Raw genomic sequence first — 24,668 nt, 5'->3', positions numbered from 1 at the left:
GGAGAAAAGAAGACTTGGTTGAATCCTATCTCAGACACTTACTATCTGTGTGACCTTGAAAAGGTCACTTGACTTCATTGGGCCTCAGTTTCCTCATCTCTAGAATTAGGGTGTTGGACTCTATGACTGTTAAGATCCCTTTCAGCTCCCAATCTATGATCCCACGATCTGTGACTTAATGACCCTTTGTCCAAAATCCTAGCTGCCCATGCAACTACTACACTAGCTACACCATGCTGCCCAAAGTTCTAAGAATGCTTGTCGAATGAATGAATGAATGAACCTAGTCCAGGGAATTCCATTTCCTTCACCTTAACCTTCTCTTCCCCCAAAACAATTCAGTTCAGCAGTCAAGCAGGTATTTTCACAGAAAAATAATCCAACTCAATTCAATATTAAGAATAAGGCATTGGGAATAAAAGGGCAAAGCCAAAATAATCCCCACCCTCAAGGAATTTAAATTCCATTTTTATAATAGAGATAATGGGGAATTGAATTCAATTCAATTCAACAGGCATGTGTAAAGCATCTACTATTAATCAATTAATGAGCAATTATTGAGCACTTACTAGGTACCAGGCACTGTGCTCAGCTAAGGATTCCAGTTCTTGCTTTGCCAGTAACCCTTCCTTTTAAATATTCCCTTGAGCTCGAGAGGAATTGGATTAGATAACCTCTAAGGGAGGTCTCTTCTAACTCTAGGATTCTCTAAGTTTCTGGTACCAGGAGCTCCCAGCTGCAGCTAATGACTAATGAGGCTGAAAAGGAGAGGGGGGAGAGTCCCAGACCACTCACTGAGGACATGTCTCCCCAAAGTGGTGTAGCTGGCTATCCAGGGCATGAGAACCAAAGAACCAAAGAATGCAATTTGAGGGTAAACTATAAGAGAAACTCCCCTGCCCAGATTTCTTGGTTTATCTAAATGGAGTACAGAGAAAATAAATAACCAAACATCAGTGGAGGAATGCAAATTCAATTGCTTAAATTCTTGCCATTTTAATAAGGGTTATGAGGGGCCATCTGACAGGGATGGGAACACTTGTATAAATAGATGAGGTCTATCTCATCTTCTGTAGGTCCATGGGAATTCAAACCCGTGCCCTAGAGAGGTGAAGGAGTTGTATTCATTACCAATTCCCTCAACCAGACACTCTCTCAGGCTGCTTGTAGAGAAGCAGTATGGAAGTCCCAAAAACCCACCTGGGTTCAAATCCTACATCTGACACTCACTATGTGACCCTGGGCAAATCACTCAATGTCTTTTTGAGTCTCTGGTTCCATATTTACAAAACAAGAGAGTTGAACTAGGTAACCACTCAGATTCCTTCTAGCTTTGATCCTACAATCCCAGCTATTTGGTGTTTATACAGTAGATGTGCTGTGCAGGGAAAAGACCACCAACCCATGAGGCAAGGTGATGGATTCGTCTTGAGGATACAGCTTTAAAACAGTTACTTTGCTGTGAGGATTAAAATCACTTGTTCGATGTAATCTTATCTCATTCCCCAAGCCCAAGGCGAAGATTCTATTTGGTGGCTATAACCCCATTGAGAGCCTCGTTAAAAACCTACTTACTTGCCAGTATATATGTTGTACATTGGGTGTACTTCTGTCCCAACTAGCCCTGGTTTCATTGCCTATCTTTGTATCCCAGAGATTCAATGTCAGAGAATTTGTATTGGAGAGAAATCTTATAAATATAGGCTTTGGCTTATCATCTAGTAGGCATTTAATAAAAAAAACTTGTGGGATCATACTGGATTAGAAGGCTGGATTAGAGTTATGACATGCTCTGCTAGGTCTCATGGGAAATCCAGTTTATTCCACTAGATTGTTGCTCTCTAACTGGAGTAAACACTGACATCCTTTGTTGCTGATGCCTAGGTGACTGGAGGAGTATGGAATTTCAACCGAATTTGCTGTGTTATTTTTGTCACCTTGGATGTCATGATGTGCACTGCCAGCATTCTAAACCTCTGTGCCATAAGCATCGACAGGTAGGACTGGGGATACTCTTGGTGTAGAAAAGGGACCCTGAAGTGAGGGGAAGGAAGCCCAGTGGGGAGAGCTGGGAGAGCTGATGCGTAGCATCTGCCACAGTAGGAACAGGCATCCTCTGGCACTGGTGCCACTGAGTGGCACCCCAGGTCATAATTGTGTCATTGAGCCCCTCTCTGTTTTACACATCTCTCTCTTCTGATGAATACTCTCCTCTCTTTTTTCTCTCTTCTTCCTTCTCCTCCTTTTTCTTCTTCTTCTTCTTCTTCCTTCTCCTTTTTCTCCTTCTCCTTCCTTCTCCTCCCTCTGTTCCTCCTCTCCTTTCTTCTTTCTCTGCTCTCCCCTTTCTTTTTCTGCCTCTTTCCTTCCCTGCATCCCTCTGCCTCTGCCTGTCTCTGTATCTCTGTCTCCCTTCCCTTCTCTCTGTCCCTGTCTGCGTCCCTCCTCCTCCTCCGAGTTCTCCCTACTCTCCTCTGTCTTTCTATTGTACTGGAATGGGCAGGGCGCACTATTCCCCACATTTTCTGTGTACTTGTCACTCCTGCTTCTACTCCTGTTTCTTTTCTCTCTTTTCCTTTTTCTCCTCTTCTCTCATGTTTCTTTTTTTTCCTGCTTGAGCCCAGAGTCACTAGTCCCATTCCTCTTCCCTGTCTCATGCTCCTTGCCCAACACACACACTGTGCAGTTCTAATGGCAGTCCTCGAGACCGAAACCAAGACCCAGGGGCCAACTCCGCCTCATGGCTTTAGCCAGTAAGATAGACACTGCTTGTACAGCCGTTCTCTATAGAAAGGCTGCAAAGAAAGGGAAAAAAGGAGGCACAGCCTTGGGATGAGGAAGAGTTCTGTATCATGGAGAGGTTTTCAGAGACAGAGAAAAAGGCACATAATGGGTCCTGTCGGTTCTCCTACTCCCATCCCTCTCTTTACCCATTCTCCATACCTACTTCTACCTTCTTTCCTTGAGGACACTGCTGGCCTAGAACTAGGCTTGGTTCTATGTAGAAAGTGACCAAGCAACAAGATGCCTCTTGGGTCAATAGGGAAAACCCAAATAGAGACAAGAGACACCTGACCCTAGGGTGAAGGAGGTGGAAAGAACATTGCCTTTGGAGTCACCGTGACCTGAATTTAAATTCCGGCTCTGCCATTTACCACCCATGTGACCTTCTCTGAGCCTCAATTTCCTCATCTGTACAGAGAGGGGGGTTGGACTCGATGACCTTTAGGGTATTTGCCAACTCTACATGAATGATCTCATGATCCTATATGGACTGAGTTGGGAATCAGTAGGTACATCAACTCTCAAAACGGAACCTTCCAGGAATGAGAACAAGATTCTAGCCATGAATGCTGCTATGACATTGCCTGATCACTAAGCATAGAAAGCATCGAAGAGAACTGGATCTGTGTTCACATTGCACTATTGACTGTATCCAATCAATTCAATATAGATCTAGAAGCTTGATCTGAACAAACAGTAAGTTGGGCCACATTGATTCTGTGTTTGGATACTGCACAGAGTCTGTAACTGAAGGAGTGGAAACAATGAAAGGGAAAGGAGGGAAGGAGGAGGAAGGAAAGAAATGGATGTAACAGAGAAAAAGAGGAAGAGCTTGGGGGAGCAAAGACAATCTCTGTGTTGGCATTAGACCAACATCACATAATTCGTTTTTCTACGCGATTGGAGTGTTCCAGAGAACACAGGAACAGCTCTTAGCTTCCTTTCCTACCAGAAGGCAGCAGTGGGTACAGCAGAAAGGGCAGAGGGTTTGCATCAGAGGACATGGATTTGAATCCTGAACTCCACGTGGACAAGTCCCCTCATGTCTCTGGACTTCAGTTTCCTCAACTCTGAAATGAGAAGATTGGACTACAAGGCCTCCAAGGTCCCTTTCACATCTAGAGCCGTGATTCTATTAACTTTCACAGACGCAGAGCTGGAAGGGACCTGGGAGACCCCTCATTTTACTATTGTGGAAACTGAAGCTGAGGGAGGGAGTCACTTGCCTAAGGTCACCCAGGTAGTAAGTGACAGGTCACAGTAAAGCTTGCAGCAACCTCCCACAATGCCCCACGTTAGGACTGCTTCAACGGTCTGTGCATGTATGTGGCCGAAAGGGCTGGCAATTTTCAGTGTAAGAATTAAAAAAAAAAAAAGGCCTTCAGGGAGCTGTGGAAAGAATGCAGCTGAATTCATTGAGCAGGGATTTCTTTTCCCCCCACCTCTAAAATGGCACCCATCTCACATGCAAACCTTGAAAGTCTTTGACAAAAGGCACAAAAGAGACCAGATGAGTCACAGGCCCCTGGAATTTTTACTTTGCATCTAAATAGCACATTATATTTGTAGAGGACTTTCCAGTCTTGGGGGTGGGAGGGTGGGGAGGTTTCTCTCCCAACAACTCTATGAGGTAAGTTCATGGAACTAAAGATTTATTAAGTCCCCAGTTTGACAAAACAAAACTTAGTGAAAAGCAGCCCATTCTGTGCTCTGGGGGTTCATTAAATTCAAACCGAGAGTGGAAAGCAGGCCCTTTCCTAGTTGGCAAGAACGAATTTGATTTTAACTGGCTCTGTACCTCCTGCTTCGTATGTCGCTCCAGACCCTTTTTCCACCTTCAGTTACCCACTCCCTAGATATTCAGGTAGAGGGATGGCACAGGGATGTTGAGATCAGGGGTACTATTAAGGAGATTATGAGGGAAGCCAGGAAAAGGACCATAAGTTTGAATAGAGTAGAGGTGAGATATAACCATATAGGCCCACATTCCCTGAGGAAAGTCTTACCAATGGCCCCTACCCTTGCCCTCAGGGGAAGAGCCAGTGGTACTACTCTACATCCGTGATCCCCTCAAGGGAAGAACCAACTATAATGTTTACCCCACAGTGTGGACACACAACTGCTCTATGAATTTATTTATCTATAGGAAGGAATAAATTATTAGGATACTCTCACTTCAGGGTGATGAGAATCTTGCCACACCCATAAAGATATCTTCTATGGCCGCTGACCACAAAGTTCTAGTCTGATGCTTCATTATGGTGGGACTCAAGGTGAACTTGAATCCTTTAAGGTAATAGCAGTGGATTGTAAACTCTCACAGGTTCTACTATGCTAGAAAAACTCTGAATATAATTCTGACAATAGACTGTGTCTGCTTTTCTAGGATCAGCCTAGCTAAGTACTCTGTCACCGGTAGACTGTCCACTTCGTAATGAATTATTTGGCCGTGGTAATCCCATGGCCAAAGATCATCATTACCTGGATAATCCATCTTCTTGAAGTACAGTGGATCAAAGGAAGGCACTGGTTTGCTGGAGGTCCTGGCTGCATATCTCCAATGCCTCACTACTCATGCTGTTGCTGCTGCTATCCTGATAGATGGCATAGTGGGACTTAGAGTCAGAAAAACCTGAATTCAAATCTTGCCTCGGGTGTTTACTAGCTGTCTGACCTGGGGCAAATCCCTTAACCCCTCTCAGGCTCTGCTTCCTCATCTGTAAAAAAGAGATGATAATAATAAAGGCTACTTCAAAAGGTTATTGTAAGGATAAAATGACACAAACTATGAAGGATTTTGCAAGTGTTGAAGTACTATATAAATGTTGTTACTATTATTGTTATTATTATTATTATTACTATTACTATTATTATTATTATTATAGCCATCCTGTTCCTTAAGATGGACATTAAGGCCAGGCATAGTGGCACCCATCTATAATCCCTGCTACCAGGGAGGCTGAGGTTGGTGGATGGCTTAAGCACAGGAATTCTTACCTTTAGTGAGTTTAATTGATTGGATATACACATTAAGTCCAACATCAATATGGGAGCATCTCAGTGAAAGGGGCCACTAGGCTGCTTAGGAAGGGGAGAACTGACCTAGGGGGAAAACTGAGCAACTCCTGTGTGGATCACCAGTGGGATCTGATCAGGAGTGGCCACTGCACTTCCAGTGTGGAAAGTCATAGGGAGAATTAGTCTCAAAAAAAAAAATGTTGACATTGAGCTGGGAGCAGCAACAATGCCATTCATACACACACACACACACACACACACACAGAGCCATTCTCCCACCCCAATCTAGGCCTTTAGTACTCAGCTAATCAGATCAAAGTGGGGCCTATGACTATCTTTCACTTTAACACAGGTCAGTCCCAGTACCTTGCATCAATTTGCAGAAAAGATTTCTAAACCTATTGAGAAATCGTACCCTCTAAATAAGCCTACAGCAGAATGGATAGTCACCACTTTCCTGACCGTAGCAGCACTGATCCTGTGGGTGGGGAGAGGATGGATACGTATGAAAATATAGGCTATAGATCCCTCCTGTCCAGACACCTCTGCACAACAGTTCATGCTTGGGGTAGGCAGTATGTCAGTCAGTCGGCAAGGATTTATTAAGCACATACTGCGTGTCATGCACTGTGGTAAGTGCTTGGATATACAACAAAATGCAGAAAACAGCCCCTACTGTCACAGATCTCACAGTCTAATGGTGTAGACAACATTCAAGCAACTATATATAAACAAGATTATATACAGGATAATTGGAGATCATCTCAGGAGTTTGGGAGGAGGAGGATCAGGAAAGGATTCTGGTGAAAAGTGCGATTTCAATCAGAACTTGAAGGAAACCAAGGAAGTCAGGGAAGCCAGGAGGCACAGATGAGAAGGAAGGGAACTCCAGGCATGGGGGGACAGTCATTGAAAACGCTCAGAATCAAGAGATGGAGGGTCTTGTTCAAGAAACATCAAGAATGCCAGAGCCACTGATCATTTCATGTGGGAGTGAGTGAAGTGTAAGAAAACTGTGAAGGTAGGAGAATGGCAAGTTATGAAGGGCTTTGAATACCATAAGATTTTATATTTGATCCTGGAGGTGACAGGGAGCCTATGGAGTTTATTGAATAGGAGAATGACGTGATCTGACCTGTTTTGAGTGAAGGATGGACTGGGGTGGGGAGAGACTTGGGGAAGGGAGCCCAACCAGAAGGCCATTTATTGCAAGAGTCCATGAGAGAGGTGATGAGGACTGAACCAGGGTGGTGTCAGTAAAATGCTCCTGGCGTGAGGAGAATAAACAGGCTATACTTTCAGTCACAGCCAGAATGCTCAGAGGCCACTAGGTCACTCTCCTTTGCCCTTTTAATTTATGGCCAAAGGTTTCCCACTTACCAGGTAATCAGGCAATGATGACCTTGGCCTGTGATCATTATCTCAAGAGGAGGCAAGGGCTGGAAAGTAGGTTACAGGAAGAGGTTGGGTTTCAGAAGTTCCTCTTGGCTTGAGACATTATAACCAGTTAAGACTCTTCCCAAATGATGGATAGCCTCGGTCTTTCTTATATGGAGTCTATGCTGATCCTATCTCACCACTGGACAGAACAAGTCCCAGAGTCTGTACGGAACTTCTCAACCTGGGCAGAGGTAGTACAATTCTTGTAGCATTATGGTGCCCTCCAATGGCCAATTCTGGAATAGGCACTGCATACCCACTTAATGTTGCCAGGAAGAAAAATCTTAAACTGTCTCTTATTTCATGCTTTCTTAAAATTTAACCATGCTGAATTTGTTCCCCACCCACCTGAGCCCACCATAACAAGAATCTTCAGCACATGCAAATATTAGGACAGAGCTAGATTTGGACCAAGAAGATCTGAGTTCAAATCCTTATTTGGCTACCTGTGTAATCTTGGGCAAGTTACTAAACCCATGTGGGCCTCATTTTCCTCCTCTGTAAAAAAATGTGAAAGGTAGCATCAGGCCAAATAACTCTTAAGGTCCCTTGAAGTTCTAAATCCATGACTCTATTAAGCTTCTCCTTGCAATTAAGGATGCAGAGGAGATATGGATGATAGATGTAACTTCACCAAATGCTAGAAGGTAGCAGAGCCAGGGTTTGATCTCAGTCCCTGCAATTGCAGATTCAAAGTTCTTTGATTATCCTGATGTGACAAGAGTGATTCTTTAGTGTCAAAAATAAGGGGCATCCTGAGAGAGGGGAAAGGTGGCATTACTTCTGCAAAGGAGATTCAGGAAGATGCATAATACAACCAAGATTTGTGTTAGTTTAGTCTTTTTCTGAGGTCAATAGCAGGAATACAACACGTTTATTTCTGCCCTGAAGCAGCACCCTGCCCCTCCCCCAGTGTTTGCTTCCATACTCTCCCTCTGTGCCATGGTAAACATTATAATCCCATGGGGAAAGGAGTGAAGGAGGGTGCCAAGACTATACTGGTGGCTGGCATCTCTTCGTATTTCCTTGGGCAGCCGCCATTATCCTAAAGCAACTTAATTTTTTGTGTGTGTCATGAACCCCTTTGGCAGTTTGGTGAAGCCCTCAGAACACCTTATCAGAGTCTTTTTTTTAAATGATTGAAGGAAATGCTAAATTTCAATTAGATGTCAGGGAAAATAAAGATGTCATTTTTTCCCCATCCAAGTTCACGTACATCCATGAAATCCAACTATGAACCCCAGATAAAGAGACCCCAGATCAGAACCTGTGTCAGGGGTCAGTATCAGGAATAGCAAAACTGTGACTCCCTCATGGATATGCTTCTATAAAGACATCAGGGCCCACAGGGGATGGCAAGGTCCTATGAAATCAAAGCTATTCCCTACCCTAACCCAGGAGATCTTTAGCCATTTCAGAATGAGTTTTACCTTCATTTAGCTTAATGAAACCTCTTTCCTCTTGCTGTTGAGAAAAGAACCAATTCCACTGCAACGCTGGAGCTGAGGCTCAGGCCTTGTCCCGTCCTCTTGCTCATTTTAGCACTTGTGGCTTCATGCCTTTTCTGAAAATGAGATTTACATGGATACCTATGCTCTTTGGACGGTGCTGAATTCAATGAGTGAGAAGCTTAAAGAAGCCAGGCTAAATGCCCAAGCAAATTCTCCCTCCCTGCCTTTGTGCCAGAGCCTGGCCCAATCTGAATCCCAGCTGCAGGGCTGCAGTTGTGCTCAGGAAGGCCTTAGGTAACCCCAGAGACTCCTCATCTGGGCCTTGCTGCCAGTGCATCAAAGTGTGGTGTGTGGACATCTAGAGGTCCCCAAGACCCTTTCAGGGGGTCTGTAAAGTCAACACTTTTCATAAGACAGTCATCCCTTCCACATCTCAACTTTCCCCATTGTGGTCTTGATATATCAAGGGTCGGCATAATGAAATGGAAATTTTTAGGGAGTTTTGTGGAAGCCACAGACGACACATGAAGGCCAACAGACAACATAGAAAAAGTTTAGAAACTCAGAAATGCACAAAATGTATGTATAGTTTTGTATGATATCAACATAGTTTATCTTTTAATACCATAATAACTCAGATTTCTTCTCTGGTAAGAAGGGAGGGTGAAAAAATTTTATGTAGATTTTTCAGATTCCCAGGGTTCTGTGCCTCTAACCCTGTGATATAGAAGGGATAATTGTATTAAGAAGATACAATTTGTCTATTAAAATACTCCTCCTTTTCACAACTATCTATCTGTATAAGGCATGATTTTCTTCATATACTTCAATTAAAACAATGTATCACAAGAGATTAAGTGAAGAAACAGATGTGAAAATTCATCTCTCTTTAATGCTAGACATTAAAGAGAATTTCAAAAATATGTAAAACAATGCCACTCTTTTTCATTACTTTTTTGTCATGGAAAATACAGTTATTTTTCATAAAATATGTTGTTTATGTTAACATATAAAAAGGTTTATGCTTAAGTGAATTAATAAATAAATATTAAATAATTAATAAATAAATAATAAATATTAAAAATTCATCAGTTTTCATTTATAATACAGTAAATATCAATAGATATAACCCACATAAGCTAAAGCTCTTTGGGATTCTCAGTAATTATTAAGAGTATAAAGGGGTCCTGAGACCAAAAAGTTTGAGAACTGTTGCTCTAGAGAATATAAAAATTCTAGAAAAACCCAGGCCACATATTTGAATTCACTGTAAAATCAAGATTTACATTCCTGAGTCTAAAAGGATCTTCTTACAGGGAAGGAGGCATTCACATAAATAGACTCTTCAGCCTGGGCTTTGGCCTATATAGATAAGGGGGGCTGCTAATGAAATGGGAGAGCCAAGAAATTTCCTGATTAGAGAAACCTGAGGAATTCGATCAACCAATACATTGTTAAGTATTTATTGAGCACTTATGTGCTGCCATGAACCTGCTTTTATTGATATTGGTTACCATAAACTATTTTTATTTATTGTATGTTCATATGTGCATACATGTGGTATGGTGTCAGATAACCTCCCACCTCTCATGATTACTACTTGTATGATCTTAGGTAAGTTACTCAATGTTCTTGGGCCTCAGTTTTCTTCAGATGAGGGGTTGGAACAGATTACCTCTGAAGCCCCTTCTAGCTCTAAATCTATGATTCTGTGTGTGTGTGAGTGTGTGTTGATTATATATGTATTATATGTATATGTTATATTATTATATATTATATTATATATTATATGTAAATATGGATGCATGTGTGTATATATATATATTAGATACAGCTAGGTGACAAGGTGGATAGAGCACTGGGCCTGGAGTCAGGAAAACCTGAGTTCAAATCCCACCTTGGACTCTTTTTAGCTACTTCTGTTTGTCTCAGTTTCCTCATCTGTAAAATGGGAATAATGAGAACGCCTACTTTGCTGGGTTGTTGTGAGGATCAAATGAGATACCTGTAAAGTGCAGAGCATAGGAGTGCCTGGCTCATACAAATAGGCTTATTCCTCTCCCCCACCTCTTATATTTAACTGTATGCTTGCTTAAGAGGGGAGAGTCTAGTGGGAAGGGGATAGGTTTAGAATTAAAATTGAAAATCATCTTCCTGGAAGCAGGGAGGAACAAGCTAGTGGGGAAACTTATCAATTATTTATTGGATCCAGAGTACATTTGCCATCTCAGCTCTGCTAATGCCCTAAGAGCCAGAGAGTCCCTAGGAGGAGGAATTTCATGTAAGATCTTAGAGAGAGCTAAGCAACCAGAATATAACACATCAGTCAAAAGAAGGGGGTACTGGGAGGGACTTAGGGAGAATTAGTGCTAAGAGAAGGAAATCCTAAGTTCTGTGGTTCTAGGTCACAAGGCATACAGAGGGAAGCAACTTAAATGCTAGTCCAAGGCAATAGGTACAAAAGTCACACCTTTACCTAAGGGGCAAGGACAGAAGTTAGATCCAGCTGTTGAGGGCAGAGCCAAGATGGCGGAGTAAAAGCAGTGACTTGCTTGAGCTCTCCCCCAAACCCCTCAAAATACCTGTAAAAAATGGTTCTAAAGAAATTCTAAAGCAGCAGAACCACAAAAAGACAGAGTGAAATAAGTTTCTAGCCCAAGACAACCTGGATGGTTGATCAAAAAGGTATATCACGCCAGACAGGGAGAGGTATGCAGTTCGGCATGGGCACCCAGGCAAAACAGGCCTCAACAAACCTGGAGCAGCCCTCAGAGGACTGAATCACAGGTAGCAGTGGTGGTTTCCAGACTTCTCAACCCACAAATGCCAAAGACAACTTAAGTCAGTAGGAAAAGTCTGTGACTGCAGAGAGAGAGAAGCTCTGTCCCAGCCCCAGTCCCCATGCGCAGCTCTGGGGTAGCAGCTGCTTCCAAAGTTTCTGGCCCACAGACTGGAGGGGAATCGAGTAGCTGAACAGAGGGGGATTGCAGGGATCTCTCTGCTGGTACAGGATTCTCTTGCTTTGCCCGTGCTTGGATCTAGGTCACGGTTCTGGGTAGTGGTCCTGGGGCAAGGAGGAGTGCTGGTGTGGTGAAGCTTATAGTGGTAGTGGAGAAGAAATCCTCCTCACAATTCCAAGGTAGAAAAGAGTGCTTGTGGTCACTCATAGACCAGAGCACAGGCCAGGAAAGGAGTAAACACCTTGCCCTTGATCATACCACCTTGGAAGAGCTGAAAATTTACAGGTCCCTAGAAGTATCTCTGACAACAGTTGCGCAAAACCCCTGAAGCTTGGGACAGTACATTCTCCACACTGGAAGCAGACTCCTACCTTAACAAAGAGTTTCTAATTCAAGTAATTGACTGGGATCATGAGCAAACTTTGCAAAAAAAAAAAAATCACACCACAGATTCTTTCTTCGGTGACAAACAAGATCAAAACATACAACCAGAAGAAGACAACAAAGTCAAAGCTCCTACATTCAAAGCCTCCAAGAAAAATATGAATTGGTCCCAGGCCATGGAAGAGCTCAAAAAGGATTTTGAGAAGCAAGTAAGAGAAGTAGAGGGAAAACTGAGAGTGATGCAAGAAAATCATGAAAAACAAATCAACAGCTTGCTAAAGGAGACCCAAAAAAATACTGAAGAAAACAACACCTTAAAAAATAGCCTAACCCAAATGACAAAAGAGATCCAAAAAGCCAATGAGGAAAAGAATGCCTTAAAAAGCAAAACTGGTCAAATAGAAAGGGAAGTCCAAAAGCTTATTGAAGAAAACACTTCCTTAAAAATTAGAATGGATCCAGCTGTCAAATTTGTTTCAGGATATCCAAACTGGACAGAGATTGGGGAAGTGGGATGGGAGGCAATGATGATGGGGTGACTGACAGGGAGAGAAAAAGAAAGAAAGGAGACAGAGATAGAAAGACAGAAAGAAAAAGAGAGAGAACACCATTAAAACTGGGCTAACACCCAAGGGAAAAATCTTTGAGGGCCAAAGAAGGATGGACCTTCATTGTGCAAGGAGCCAATCAGAAAATGACAATACTCCGAGAGGTCAAAGACCAGCAAGTATAGTCCTGAAGCTCATAAACAAGATTGAGAGGAAGCTGAAGAAGAGGGTCCTTGAGGGCATGGACTGTCTTTTGCCTCTTTTTATATCCTCAGCACTTAGCACAGTGCCTGGTACATAGCAGATGCTTCTTATATATTTATTGTGCTGTATTATACTGCCACTATCCTAAGCTCTCTATCCAGAGCCAAAGAGAGTAAGCAGATTCTAGGAGGAACGAGACAGCTAATTTACCTGTCAAACTGAATCCGTCAGCTAGAATATTTTATTTTAATTTAGCATTAAACAGATAGGATTGGGCCAGGTGGCTCCTTAGAAAAGATGTAAAAGAAGGGTGTCAATCAGGAAAGAAAAAAAAAACTAAGAAAATAAAAGCCCAATTCTCCATATCTTTGCTTGTAGGAAGGCACATATAATTTTGTGACCTTTCTCTTCATTTTAAATTTTAACCCTTTCTAAAAGATGTCATACGCTGCCTAGTTCTACAGCCTCATTTTCCAGATGAGGAAGATACAGGGAGGTTAAGTGACCTGACTTGCCCAGAGCCACACAGGTAGTAAACATTAGAGATTTCTTTTGAACCCAGGTCTTCTGACTTCAAACCCATATGCTGCTAAAATCTGCATCCTTTTCTATAGGCAAAAGTGAGCACAGAGAAATGATCCAACCATTTTGGAGAGCAATTTGGAACCACGCCCAAAGGGCTATAAAAATGTGCATACCCTTTGACCCAGCAATAGCACTTCTAGGGCTGTATTGCAAAGAGATCATAAAAATGGGAAAAGGACCCACATGTACAAAAACATTTATAGCAGCTCTTTCTGTGGGGGCAAAGAATTGGAAATTGAGGGGATATCCATCAATTGGGGAATGGCTGAACAAGTTGTGGTATATGAATGTAATGGAATGCTATTGTGCTATGAGAAATGATGAGCAGGCTGATTTCAGAAAAATCTGGAAAGACTGTATGCTCTGAAGCTGAGTGAAATGAGCAGAACCAGGAGAACGTTATACAACAGACATGTTGTGCAATGATTAATATTGATAGACTTAACCCTTCTCAGCAATACAAGGGTCAAGACATCTCCAAAGGCCTCATGATAGAAAATGCTATCCACAAAGAGGAAAGAACTATGAAGTCTGAATGCAGATCGAAGCATACTATTTGCTATTTTTTTTCTTCTGTTGTGTTTTGTTTCCTCTTTCTGATGATTCCTCCTATTGGTTCTAATTCTTACTTACAACATCACTAATGTGAAAAAATGTTTAATAAGAATATATATGCATATGAATATGTATGTATACATATATATGTATCTGATATAGGTATCAGATTGCATGCCATCTTGGACAGGGAGGTGGGGAGGGAGGGGGAGAAAAAATAATAAGAAAAAAAAAGTGAGTGCAGGAAACCCAAATCAAAAAGAGAAAGAGGGATAGCAGCAAACAGGGGGCACTAGCATGCTGAGTCCCAGGTTTGCAGACAAGAATGAACACTAGGTTGGTATCTCTTGTATGTAAGACACTGTGCTAGGTCCATGAGTGATATGAAGATGTGTGAGGAATGGTCACTAATCTCAAGTAGCTTAGGTTCTTGTTGAAGAAACAATACTTAAAAAACAATTCGATATAATAAGGTTGTTGTTGTTCATCCTTCTTTTTTTTTTTTTTTTTTTTTTTTTGGTGAGGCAGTTGGGGTTAAGTAACTTGCCCAGGGTCACACAGCCAGTAAGTATCAAGTGTCTGAAGCTGGATTTGAATTCAGGTCCTCTTGACTCTAGGGCCAGTGCTCCATCCACTGGGCCACCTAGCTGCCCATTCATCCTTTATTTTCAAAGAAGACCAATGATATCACAAGTGATGTCTGGATTTGGGTGTGAATTGGATTAAAGTGAGGTAGAGTTGCATAAAGTCATCAGCCTCACTCTCTCTTCCTGAATCATCAAAGTCCAGGGGGAGGGACAAAAGTCAAGACAACTGGCGATGGCCCAGGATGCAATGGATGACTGTGGTGTCCTCTATGCCTGACCAAACTCTAGGTTCTTCACAGCGCCTGCTTCAGCCGCCTTCATGGCCATTGGAACAAATTGTTCTCATCATCCCATTCCACTGGGGGAAGTCTTCACATGCTTGGGGAAGACATCCCTCCCAACTCACTGACAGGTTTGAGGCCTGTCACTTACCCTCAACTTGGTTTAGCCTGTCTATCAAGGTGGTTTACTAGGGTATGGCCTCTGTGCAAGCTACAGTTTCTTGGAGTCACAGGGGAGAGTTGAGAGGTGGACACCAAAGATGGATGAGAAGCCTTGAAAAGGCTCATCAAGCCCTCTCACCAGAGGTGTTAGTCCTCCCAGAACACCCCCTACACACTATATGCATAAGGTAAAGTACATTACAAGGCAGTACATGATTAAGTGACAAAAGGACATAGGTAAATGCTATGGGTTTAGAGGCAGAAAGTACAACAGGCTTCCCAGAGGAGGGAAGACTTGAGAAGTCAACTTGAAGAATAAGTTGCATTTGGATAGGCCAAGAGGGGAAGGAAGAATATTCCATGTCATTAGAGGTGAAAGAAGGATGTGAGTCAAAACACAGTGTTAGAAAAATACAAGGCATTTTGGTAAAATAATTGAAAGATTAATTTAGCTGGCATAAAGGGTTTCTGGTAGGGGAATAGTGGAAAAATCAGAGTAAAAAAATAGGTTGAGACCACACCATGGAAGGCTTTCAATAGTCAGGCTAAGAAATTTGGACTTTATCCTTTAAGGAACAGAGAATCACTTAAATAGTTTTTAGCAAGAAGATACATGATGAAAACTGTCATAGGAAGATTAATTTGGCAATTACATAGCAAATTTTTCTTTGAATCTTAGCTCTGCCACTCCCCATGTCTGTGTGACCTTGGGCAAGTCTCTGGGTGTCAACTGCCTCATCTGAAAATGAGAGATTTGAACAAGATGATTTCTAAATTCTCTTGGAGAGGTTAGCTAGAGAACATTTTTGTTGTTATTGTTTAGTTGTTTTTCAGTCGCGTCTGACTCTTCACGATTTCATTCCGGGTTTTCTTGCAAAGATGCTGTAGTGGTTTACCATTTCCTTCTCCAGTTCATTTTGCAGATGAGGAAACTGAGGCAAACAGGGTTAAGTGACTTGCCCAGGATCACACAGCTAGAAAATGTCTCAGGCGGGATTTGAACTCAGGAAGAGGAGAATACTCTATCCACAGCTGCCCACTGCACCACCTAGCTGCCTGTAGAATAGCCACGGTCTAAACTTAAAGATGATCAGAGCCTGAAGGAGAATAGGAAAAGAAGGAATAGGAAAGGAAGAGATTCTAGAATCGTCTTCAGGAGACAACTAGTTAGCTGCCTAAATGTGAGGTATTTAGGTAGGAAGGGAAAGAGGGAGTGAGTGTCAGGGCTCAGAGCTTGAGGTTGACTGGAGGGACAAAAGTAGCATTCACAGTTATGGGACTGGTGGGGTGGGGGAGGGGGGAGAGAATGGGGAATGATACGATTGGTTTTAAATCTTTCAAGTTTGAAATGACAGTAGAACTTCAAACAGATTATATCCAATAGACGATTGGACATATTGCGAGAAGGCACATAAGTAACTGTCTATAAAGAGATTGTATTTCAGTTGAATAAAAGTATGTCAACCGATTTAACAAAAAAAAAAAAGAAGTTGTGGTTGGAAAATGCCCATTGTGTTTCCATAGGGAAAATAGAATCATAGATTATAAGATCTGGAAGAGACCTTAGAAGCTCTCTAGATCAAGCCCCTTTAAATTTCTCCGTAATAGCCAAATAGAGTTTGATTAGTATTTGAATACTTGCTATGAGTACATTATTGGAAGGGTGAAATATCTTTAGCTCAGTTGGTCAGTCAACAAGCATTTATTAAGGGTTTTCTGTATGCCAGGCTCTTTACTAAGTGTTGTGGATATAAAGAAAGGTGTGTGTGTGTTGGCGGGGGGGTGAACAGTCCCCACTTCTAAAGGAGCTCGAGTTCTAATGGCATCCCTTTCTCTACCAGAATACATCTGAAATGGAAATAGGATCCACAGCTCACTGCCACCAGCTACCCACAGTTGTCAAAAATGAGGGTATATGATTCCTCAGCCGGGGTAGGGATGGAAGAAACAGCTCACCAGACCTAAGGGGAATCAAGTTGATAAGCATTTATTAAATGTCAATGATACAGCAGACATAGTGCTAAGTATGCAAAGTGCTATGGATACAAAGAAAGGCAAAAGCAGGGTCTCTGCCTCAAGGAACTTAAAATCAAATGAGGGAAACAATATGCGAGCATGTTCAAATGAGACATAAACAGGATAAATTGAAAGCAATCTCACAGGGAAGGCAGGGAGGGATGGAAAGAATAGGTTCCTGGCACTCTATGTAGTTAGATTAACAGTTTCTCTTTTATTGTTTGATTTTCTCTGTCCTATGCAATATATGCTCACGCTTAGTTGCATATCTTTGCCATCGCTTGATCGCCCTTTTCCTTCTTTCTCAAAATCATTTCTTCTACTTCTGTTGTACGTATATCTTGACCATCTTCCTTTGATTACTCTCCTTACTTTCTTGCCTCCTTTACCCCTTTATGTGTCCCCATTTTGAGCCTTGTCTTTGGAGCAACTGACTTGAGGAAGAGAAAATAGATTTGTTCATCTTGACCCTGAAGGCGGAACTAGCGGCACCAGCAAGGGAGGTGGGGGGAGAGATGGAACTCAAAACTTTAAAAAAAAAAAGTTTAAAAATTGTTTTAACATGTAATTGGAGAAAAATAAAGTATAAAAAATAAAAGATACCATCTCAAAAAGAAAAGAGAAAGGAAAAGAAGAGAAAAGGAGGGGGAGAAAGCTACAGTGAAGCCAATTTAAGCTTGAGGTAAGGAAAAACTTCCTAGCATTGAGAGCCATCCAAGAGTAGAATGGGTTGCCTTAGTGGGCTTCCTCTTACTGGAGGCCTTAAAGCCAAAGTTGGAGGGCCACTTTTCTGTTCTGTTTAGAGGAGAATTCTTGTCCAGGTGTGGATAGGATGCTGAGATCCCTTCCAACTCTAAAATCCTGTGGTTCTTCCCTCTGTCTTAGGAGTTGATTGCTTTTTTCAGATACATAGCTGTGGTTATGCCAGTTCATTACCAACACAGCTCTGGCCAGAGCTCGTGCCGGCGGGTTTCTTTCATGATCGCCGTGGTCTGGGTGTTGGCATTCGCAGTCTCTTGTCCTCTTCTCTTTGGACTCAACACAACAGGTAACAACAATACTTCATCCTTCAGAATTTCTGAGATTTGAATTGTGCAAAAGTCGTGGAGATACTGCTTTATAATAAAGGCTTTCTATATGTGAAGATATAGTTCTACACAAAATGTGTCAATTTATGTGTGGTGCAGTGCTATAAAAAGAGCATTGGGCTGGGCCAGTCACCAAATTCTGTCACTTACTGACCATGTAGCCTCAGTCAATTCACTTAATTTGAGCCCTGGTTTCAAGGGTGTGCTTGAGCCAGCTCAAGCTGATTGTTAAATCTTCAATGTCAGCATTTACATCTCGGAAATCAGCAAAGGTTACAAATCAGGTATTCATTTATTAATAGTCTTGTTGAATATCTAGACTTATGAAAGTGAGAGAAAAAATAATAATGCAAGTTAAACTTAGAAAGGAGTCTTGGGTATATTTTTTGGGTGGGGAGAGCTGGTTGTTACACACTTAGCATATGCCTATTCAATTTCCTCATCAGTAAATGGAGACGATAATGCTTATACTGCCTACCTCAAAGGGAAATTTTGAGGAAAATAGTTTGTAAATAACAATAATAACAGCAATAGCAATAATAGCTAGCATTTATATAGTGCTTTAAAGTTTGTTTACATATGTTATCTCATTTGATTCTCATAATAGTGCTGTTATTTTCCCCATTTGACAGTTAAGGAAATTGAGGCTGAGGATGTTAAATGACTTACTTGGGGTCATGGAACTAGCAAATGTCTAAGGCATTTGAATTTGAACTCAGCTCTTCCTTATTCCAAAGCTATCCATTTATCCACTGCAACAATCCTAAAACATTATATAAATGCAAAGTTACTAATAGATGATCTATGCTATAATTAGCATTAGTTGATACTCAGAGTTGAAGAAGTTTCTGATCTCTGGTTCAATCAACCAATCAATAAGCAGTTATTACATGCCTACTCTGTTTCTAAGAACTTTGCCATTAGAAGATGTCATATTCAACAAATATCCAGCAGAACCTCTAGAAATTTCCAGAAATCCAGGAAGAGCAGGAGGAATGGGGATCCTGCCCTGCCCCATTTAGTGATGCCTGACTTCTGAATGCTTAAAATAAAAACATCATAGATTAACATAGATTTAGAACTGAAAGGGGTTGTAGACATCGGACCTCTCCTTTTACAGATGAGGAACCTAAAGCCGAGAGTCAGTGTAATGATTTGTCTAAGGTCAAATAGCTAGTAAGATACAGAGATAGGGTGTAAACTAGTTCTTTCACAGTTCTCATTTGTTAGATGAGTTGTATGCATTAAAGTTAAGTTATAAATGAATACTAATAAACAAGACAAAGTTAGTTTTGTTGGGAAAATGGAGAATTTCCAATAAACTTACAAAGAATTTTATCATGAAAGTAAAAATCCTCTGTCATACCAAATGTGATACCATTTATTGCTAACTTTTTACTCAATAAAAATCATATATACATACACACATACACACACGAACACACACATACCACATGCACATTGGCACTGATTTCCCAGCTAGGTTTTAAGATATACAATTCATTATGTTTCAATAGCTACAATCAACTCCTTGAGGCTGAGCAATGTGTGAATCTAGGATGCAATCACCTGTCAGTCAACAAGCATTTATTAAGCACCTATTATGTGCCAGGCACTCTGCTAAGCAATGGGATTACAAATGTAAAAGAGTTTCTTACTTTCAAGTAGCTCATAGTCTAATGGGGGAGATAACATGAAAACAACTATGTACGCGCAAGCTGTATGCAGAATCAATTAGAGATAATCAGCAGAAGGAAGGCACTACCATTAAGAGGGATTGGAAAAGACTTCTAGAGAGTGGGATTTTAATAGGAATTTGAAGGAAGCCAGGGAAACCAGGAGGCAGAGATGAGGAGAGAGAGAATTCCAGGCATGAGGGACATCCAGGGAAACTTCACAAATTTTCCCTTGATTAATGTAAACATTTAATAAGAAAAGCAGATGAATCTTCCTTAGGGAAATCCTGTTTTGTTACACTCATTGTGGTGGTGTCTTTTCTAGGGCGATGATCTTCTTTCCCAAAAAGCCTTTGGCTAAAAGAGAGGAATCTAGCTTTGAAAAAGCAGGAATGGCTGTCTTCCTGTATTCCTCTCTCTGCCTAAGAGAAACCAGGGGGAGATGGAGGAACAAGGATGATTTTGAGAATCAGGAAGAATGGGAAGTGGGCTTTTGAAAAAGGGGAGATGAGAGGAAGAAGGCACTTTATTTAGAGATAGGAATTTCCATTCTTTTGTGTGTGTTTGCTGGGGAGGGGTGAGGTATCTGTCTGCCTGTTTTTCCGTCTTTCTCCATCATATTTGTACATCTGTCTGGCTCTCCCCCATCTGTATGTGCCCCTCTCTCCCTCCCTCCTTCTCTCTCTCTCTCTGTAATATGTATATATACATATATATGTATATAATGTACATGATTTTTATATGTCATCTCCATTAGAATGTGAGCTCCTTGAGAGCAGATATGATGTTTTGCCTTTCTTTATATCCCTAGAACTAACACAGTAAGGAGCACATAGTAAGTGCTTAATTGCTGAGTAATTAATTGATTGATGCATTACTCTGAGGTGTGTGGTGGTACTACAATGTTTCACTCAGAAAAGCAGAGCCTCAGGCAATTTCATCCAAGTTAACAGGGTGACAAATTGTCCTACATTTTGGGATCCACCACATCCCAGAGAAAGAAAATTAAATTACCCATAGACCTGAGAGGGGTATAAATTGGGGAAAGTACTAAATTAAGAGGCTTCCCCTCAATCAACAAGCATTTATTAAGTGATTACTATGTGCCAGACTCTGGGCTAAGCCCTAGGGATACAAAGAAAGGCAAAATAGTCCCTGATCTCAAAGAGCTTATAGCCCTCAGCCCCTTATTCTCTTCTGTCTTCCCAACAGCAGATAGGAAGAGGAAAATGTAAGTCCCTCCAGTGAAACAGACACCAGTTCTATTCCCTTCCAGGCTTCCAATGCAACTAAGATGCACAAACAGATAAGTGAGAGAGCTAAGCTAGGTTACTAGTCTTTAGAAGAGATCTATCTACCTTTAGGCTGTGTCTGCAGCATCTCCTCTAATCTGAACTGTTTCCTTTCTCATTGGCCCTTGACCTCATCCTGCCAAAAAAAAAATCCTAGAAAGAGACATGTAGCACACCCCCTTACGTGCTCTTAAAAACCCTCAGGCCCTGAAATCCATGTGGCTACAATTCGTTCTGAAAGGGTCAGGTTATATGTGTCTATAATTGAGAAATGCAATTTAAATTGGTATAGTGGAACTATTTTATTATTATTATAGCAGCAGTGATAATGTTATTGTTATTGCCCAAGTTTATATAATCTTTTAAGGTTTACTCAGGACTTTCTTCATGGAAATGACATTCAATTCAGCAAGCATTACTTAATCAGCTGTTATGTGCAAGGCATTGCTTGGCACTGGAGATACAAAGACAAAATTTTAAAAGCCCCTGAGCTCAGGGCGTTTACATTTTATTGGGGAGAGGCCACATGTGTACATATATGTCAATACAAGGTAATTTGAAGGAGAGAGCCCTAACAATTATTAGAGATAGGACTAGAGTGGGAGTAGGAAAGGCTTCCTATAGTGAGTGGCTCTATTATCCTCAGTTTACAGAAGAGGAAAATGAAGCACAGAGAGGTTCAGCAAATTGCCTATGGTCAGTCAGCGAATCAGTGTCAGGTATTAGAGGCAGGGAATTGGCTTACAGAACAAACTTCTGATTTTTCCTTTCTGTAGTCTTGCAATGACAATGACTGCCCCTAGAAATCCCCCTTCCTAGTGTCCTCATAAATGGAACCATGTAAGCCCTTGCCCTCAATCAGATTAGCCCTGCCCCAGACCAGGGATCCAGAATCCAGTTATATCATCATCCTTCTGCGAATAACATTAATGAAGATAATAATAGGTAACATTTATATAGTACCTACCATGTACCAGGCTTTGTACAAATATTCGCTCATTTGAGCCTCACAACAACCCTATGAGATAGGTCCTATTATTATCTCCATTCTACAGAGGAGGAAACTGAGGCAAACAGAGGTTAAGCGAATTGCCCATGGTCACACTAGTGAGTGTCTTAAGCTAGATATAGTGCTGCTTTGATCGTGTACCTCAATTCTAGTAACCAGGCTCTTGCTTTGTCCCTTGTGGCCAAGTCAATCAATCAACCGGCCAATCAACAAACATTTATTATTTTTTTTTTGCAGGCACTCTGCTATCTTGAAGATACACAAGAAAAAACAATTCCCTGCCCTCAAGGAGCTTACATTCTAATGAGAAAGATAACATTGTAATACATACACCTGTATGTATGTATTACAATGTTATCTTTTACAGTATTATATACACAGATATATAGAGAGTAGGTGGAAAGAAGGTTCCAGTAACTGGAGGGATGGGAAAGCTTCTCAAGAAGCACTTGAGCTGAGTTTTGAAGGGATTATAGGAGGTAGGAGTGAGGAGACAGGGCATTCCAGTGATGGAGGACAGCCAGGGTAAGAACATGGAAAGAGGAGATGGAGTGTTTTGTGTGAGAAGCAGCAAATAAGCCAGTATGACTGACCTGGAGAGTTTGTGGAAGGGAGTGACATGATATATAAGAAGACAGATAGGAAGGGGCCAGATGGTGAAGGAGTTTCAATACCCAACCAAGGACTCAGAAGTCATACTCTTTCATTGATATTATTATTAGGGGCATCTCAACACTCCTTGCAGACCATGTCAGTCAGTCAGTAAACATTTATTAAGTGCCTCCTATGGGCCAGGCACAATGCCAAGAGTGGGGATACAAAGAAAGGCAAAAGACAGTCCCTGCCCACAAGGAGCTCGCAGTCTTAAGAGGGGAGACAACATACAAACAACTATGTGCAAACTAGAGCTACACAAGATAAATTGGAGGTAATCAGCAAAAAAGAAATAACTAGAATTAAGAAGGAATCATAGGGGCAGCTAGGTGGCGCAGTGGATAGAACATCGCCCCTGAAGTCAGGAGAACCTGAGTTCAAATCTGGTCTCAGACCAAACACTTGACACTTACTAGCTGTGTGACCCTGGGCAAGTCACTTAACCCCAAATGCCAAAGGAAAAAAAAAGGAATCAGAAAAGGTTTCCAATAGAAGGTGGGATTTTATTTGGGACTTTAAGGAAGTCAGAGAAGCCAGGAGGCAGAGATGAGGAGGGAGAGATTCCAGGCATGAACAACAATGACCAGCATCCCAGAAGCCCATGAAGAATCCTTGTCATGCTTGGCAGAATCCATCAGGGAGTTTAATAGCATCGATTTAAATAGAAAACAATTGGACCGAAGCACATGAATTCCCAATTTGGATTTGCTCTTGGCCTTGTGATTCACATCTCTGCCCACACAGAAGCTCCCTGCTCAGAGCTGCTTGCTCAACCTGGTCAGGATAAGCAGAGACACCTGGGCACAGTAGCTGTTTCAGAGATTCTGCCACCACGTGTGACTTGGCCAGAAGGTGTTGTTTGTCCTTCATTCTTGACGAGGATCAATGACATCAGGAAGGTGATGCCTTGACTTGCAAGTGAATTGGATTTAAGTGAGGCAGGGCTGTGCAAAGTCACCAGCCTCAGTCTCTCCTCCAGTCATGTGGGCCCAGTGGCAAGACATAGATCTGGATAACTAGAGATGGCCTGGGATGCAGTAGGAGACCTTGGCCTTTTTGAGCTAAGGTCTTTCCCAGGTCTCAGTTTGTCTGAGGCTATTCTCATTCAGTGATTAAGGCTAGGTAAGAAAGGAGGCAAAAAATGGCCTCTTTTACCTACTTTAAAAAAAAAATCAATCTGGGAGGAGAAGACCCTCAGGACCTCCCATGGTCTAGTGGGAAAATTCTGGTTCCAGAGTCAGAGAATCTGAGTTCAGATTCTGCTGCTGGTGCTTCCTGCCTATATAACCTTGAGAAAGTCACTTGATCCCTCTGTCCTCAATTTCCTTGTTTTTAAAAATGAGGGAATCAAATAAATAAATAAATAAATAAATTTTTAAAAATGAGGGGATTAGACTAACTGGCTTTTGATGTCTGTCTCTAAACCTATGATCTTATGCTCCTGTCTACTGAGTACACAGTAGAAGTTTTTGAACAGGACTTTCCTGGCCTAGTAATGAGTTCAATTGATCCTTAAGCCAGATGGCGTTGGGGAGAGAGGCACTGCTGATAAAGCAGGTGTTCAGGCTAGGCAGCAGGTCAGGCGATCAAAGGGAGGAGGGCAGGTTCTGCTTCTCTAATCAATGGGAAAGTTGTTTTCTCCAGGGTTACCTTACCTGCTGGCAGACATACTGGAAGTATATCATGCATGGAACTCAGTCCTATCACTGAATCATAAGCAGGGGACTTTACTTAGACAGGGAGAAAAGGGAAGAAAAAGAGAAAAATCAAGTTCCTGTTTGACAGAATGTCTCCTGTTTACCAAAGGGTTTCACAACAGCCATCAGAAGCAGACCGTGACCTAGCAGAAGTCAAGCCAGCATTCAAATCCAGATTTCCTAGTGTGGCACAGTGGAAAGAATACTGAATTTGAAGGACTCAGCATAGAGTCTGAGGGACCAAGTTTGAATTCCAGAGATGCAGTTTATCATCCTTATG

General features: G+C 41.7%; 1 protein-coding gene across 2 annotated transcripts in view; it reads left to right on the top strand.

Annotated features, from left to right (window-relative positions):
• The window catches only part of DRD3 (dopamine receptor D3), a 61,373-nt gene that overhangs the window by 14,561 nt on the left and 22,144 nt on the right, over positions 1-24,668 (top strand). For both annotated transcript variants that reach the window (XM_027868476.1, XM_027868483.1), the window contains exons 2-3: positions 1,885-1,997; positions 17,878-18,020. In XM_027868476.1, the coding sequence (XP_027724277.1) occupies positions 1,885-1,997; positions 17,878-18,020 (256 nt within the window). The remainder of the gene's footprint in view (positions 1-1,884; positions 1,998-17,877; positions 18,021-24,668) is intronic.

The sequence above is a fragment of the Vombatus ursinus genome, unplaced genomic scaffold (assembly GCF_900497805.2).
Source record: "Vombatus ursinus unplaced genomic scaffold, bare-nosed wombat genome assembly UNPS02001419.1, whole genome shotgun sequence".
In the NCBI taxonomy this organism is placed as follows: Eukaryota; Metazoa; Chordata; class Mammalia; order Diprotodontia; family Vombatidae; genus Vombatus; species Vombatus ursinus.
Note: the sequence above shows the minus strand (reverse complement) of the source record. Positions and strands in the feature narration are given on the sequence as shown.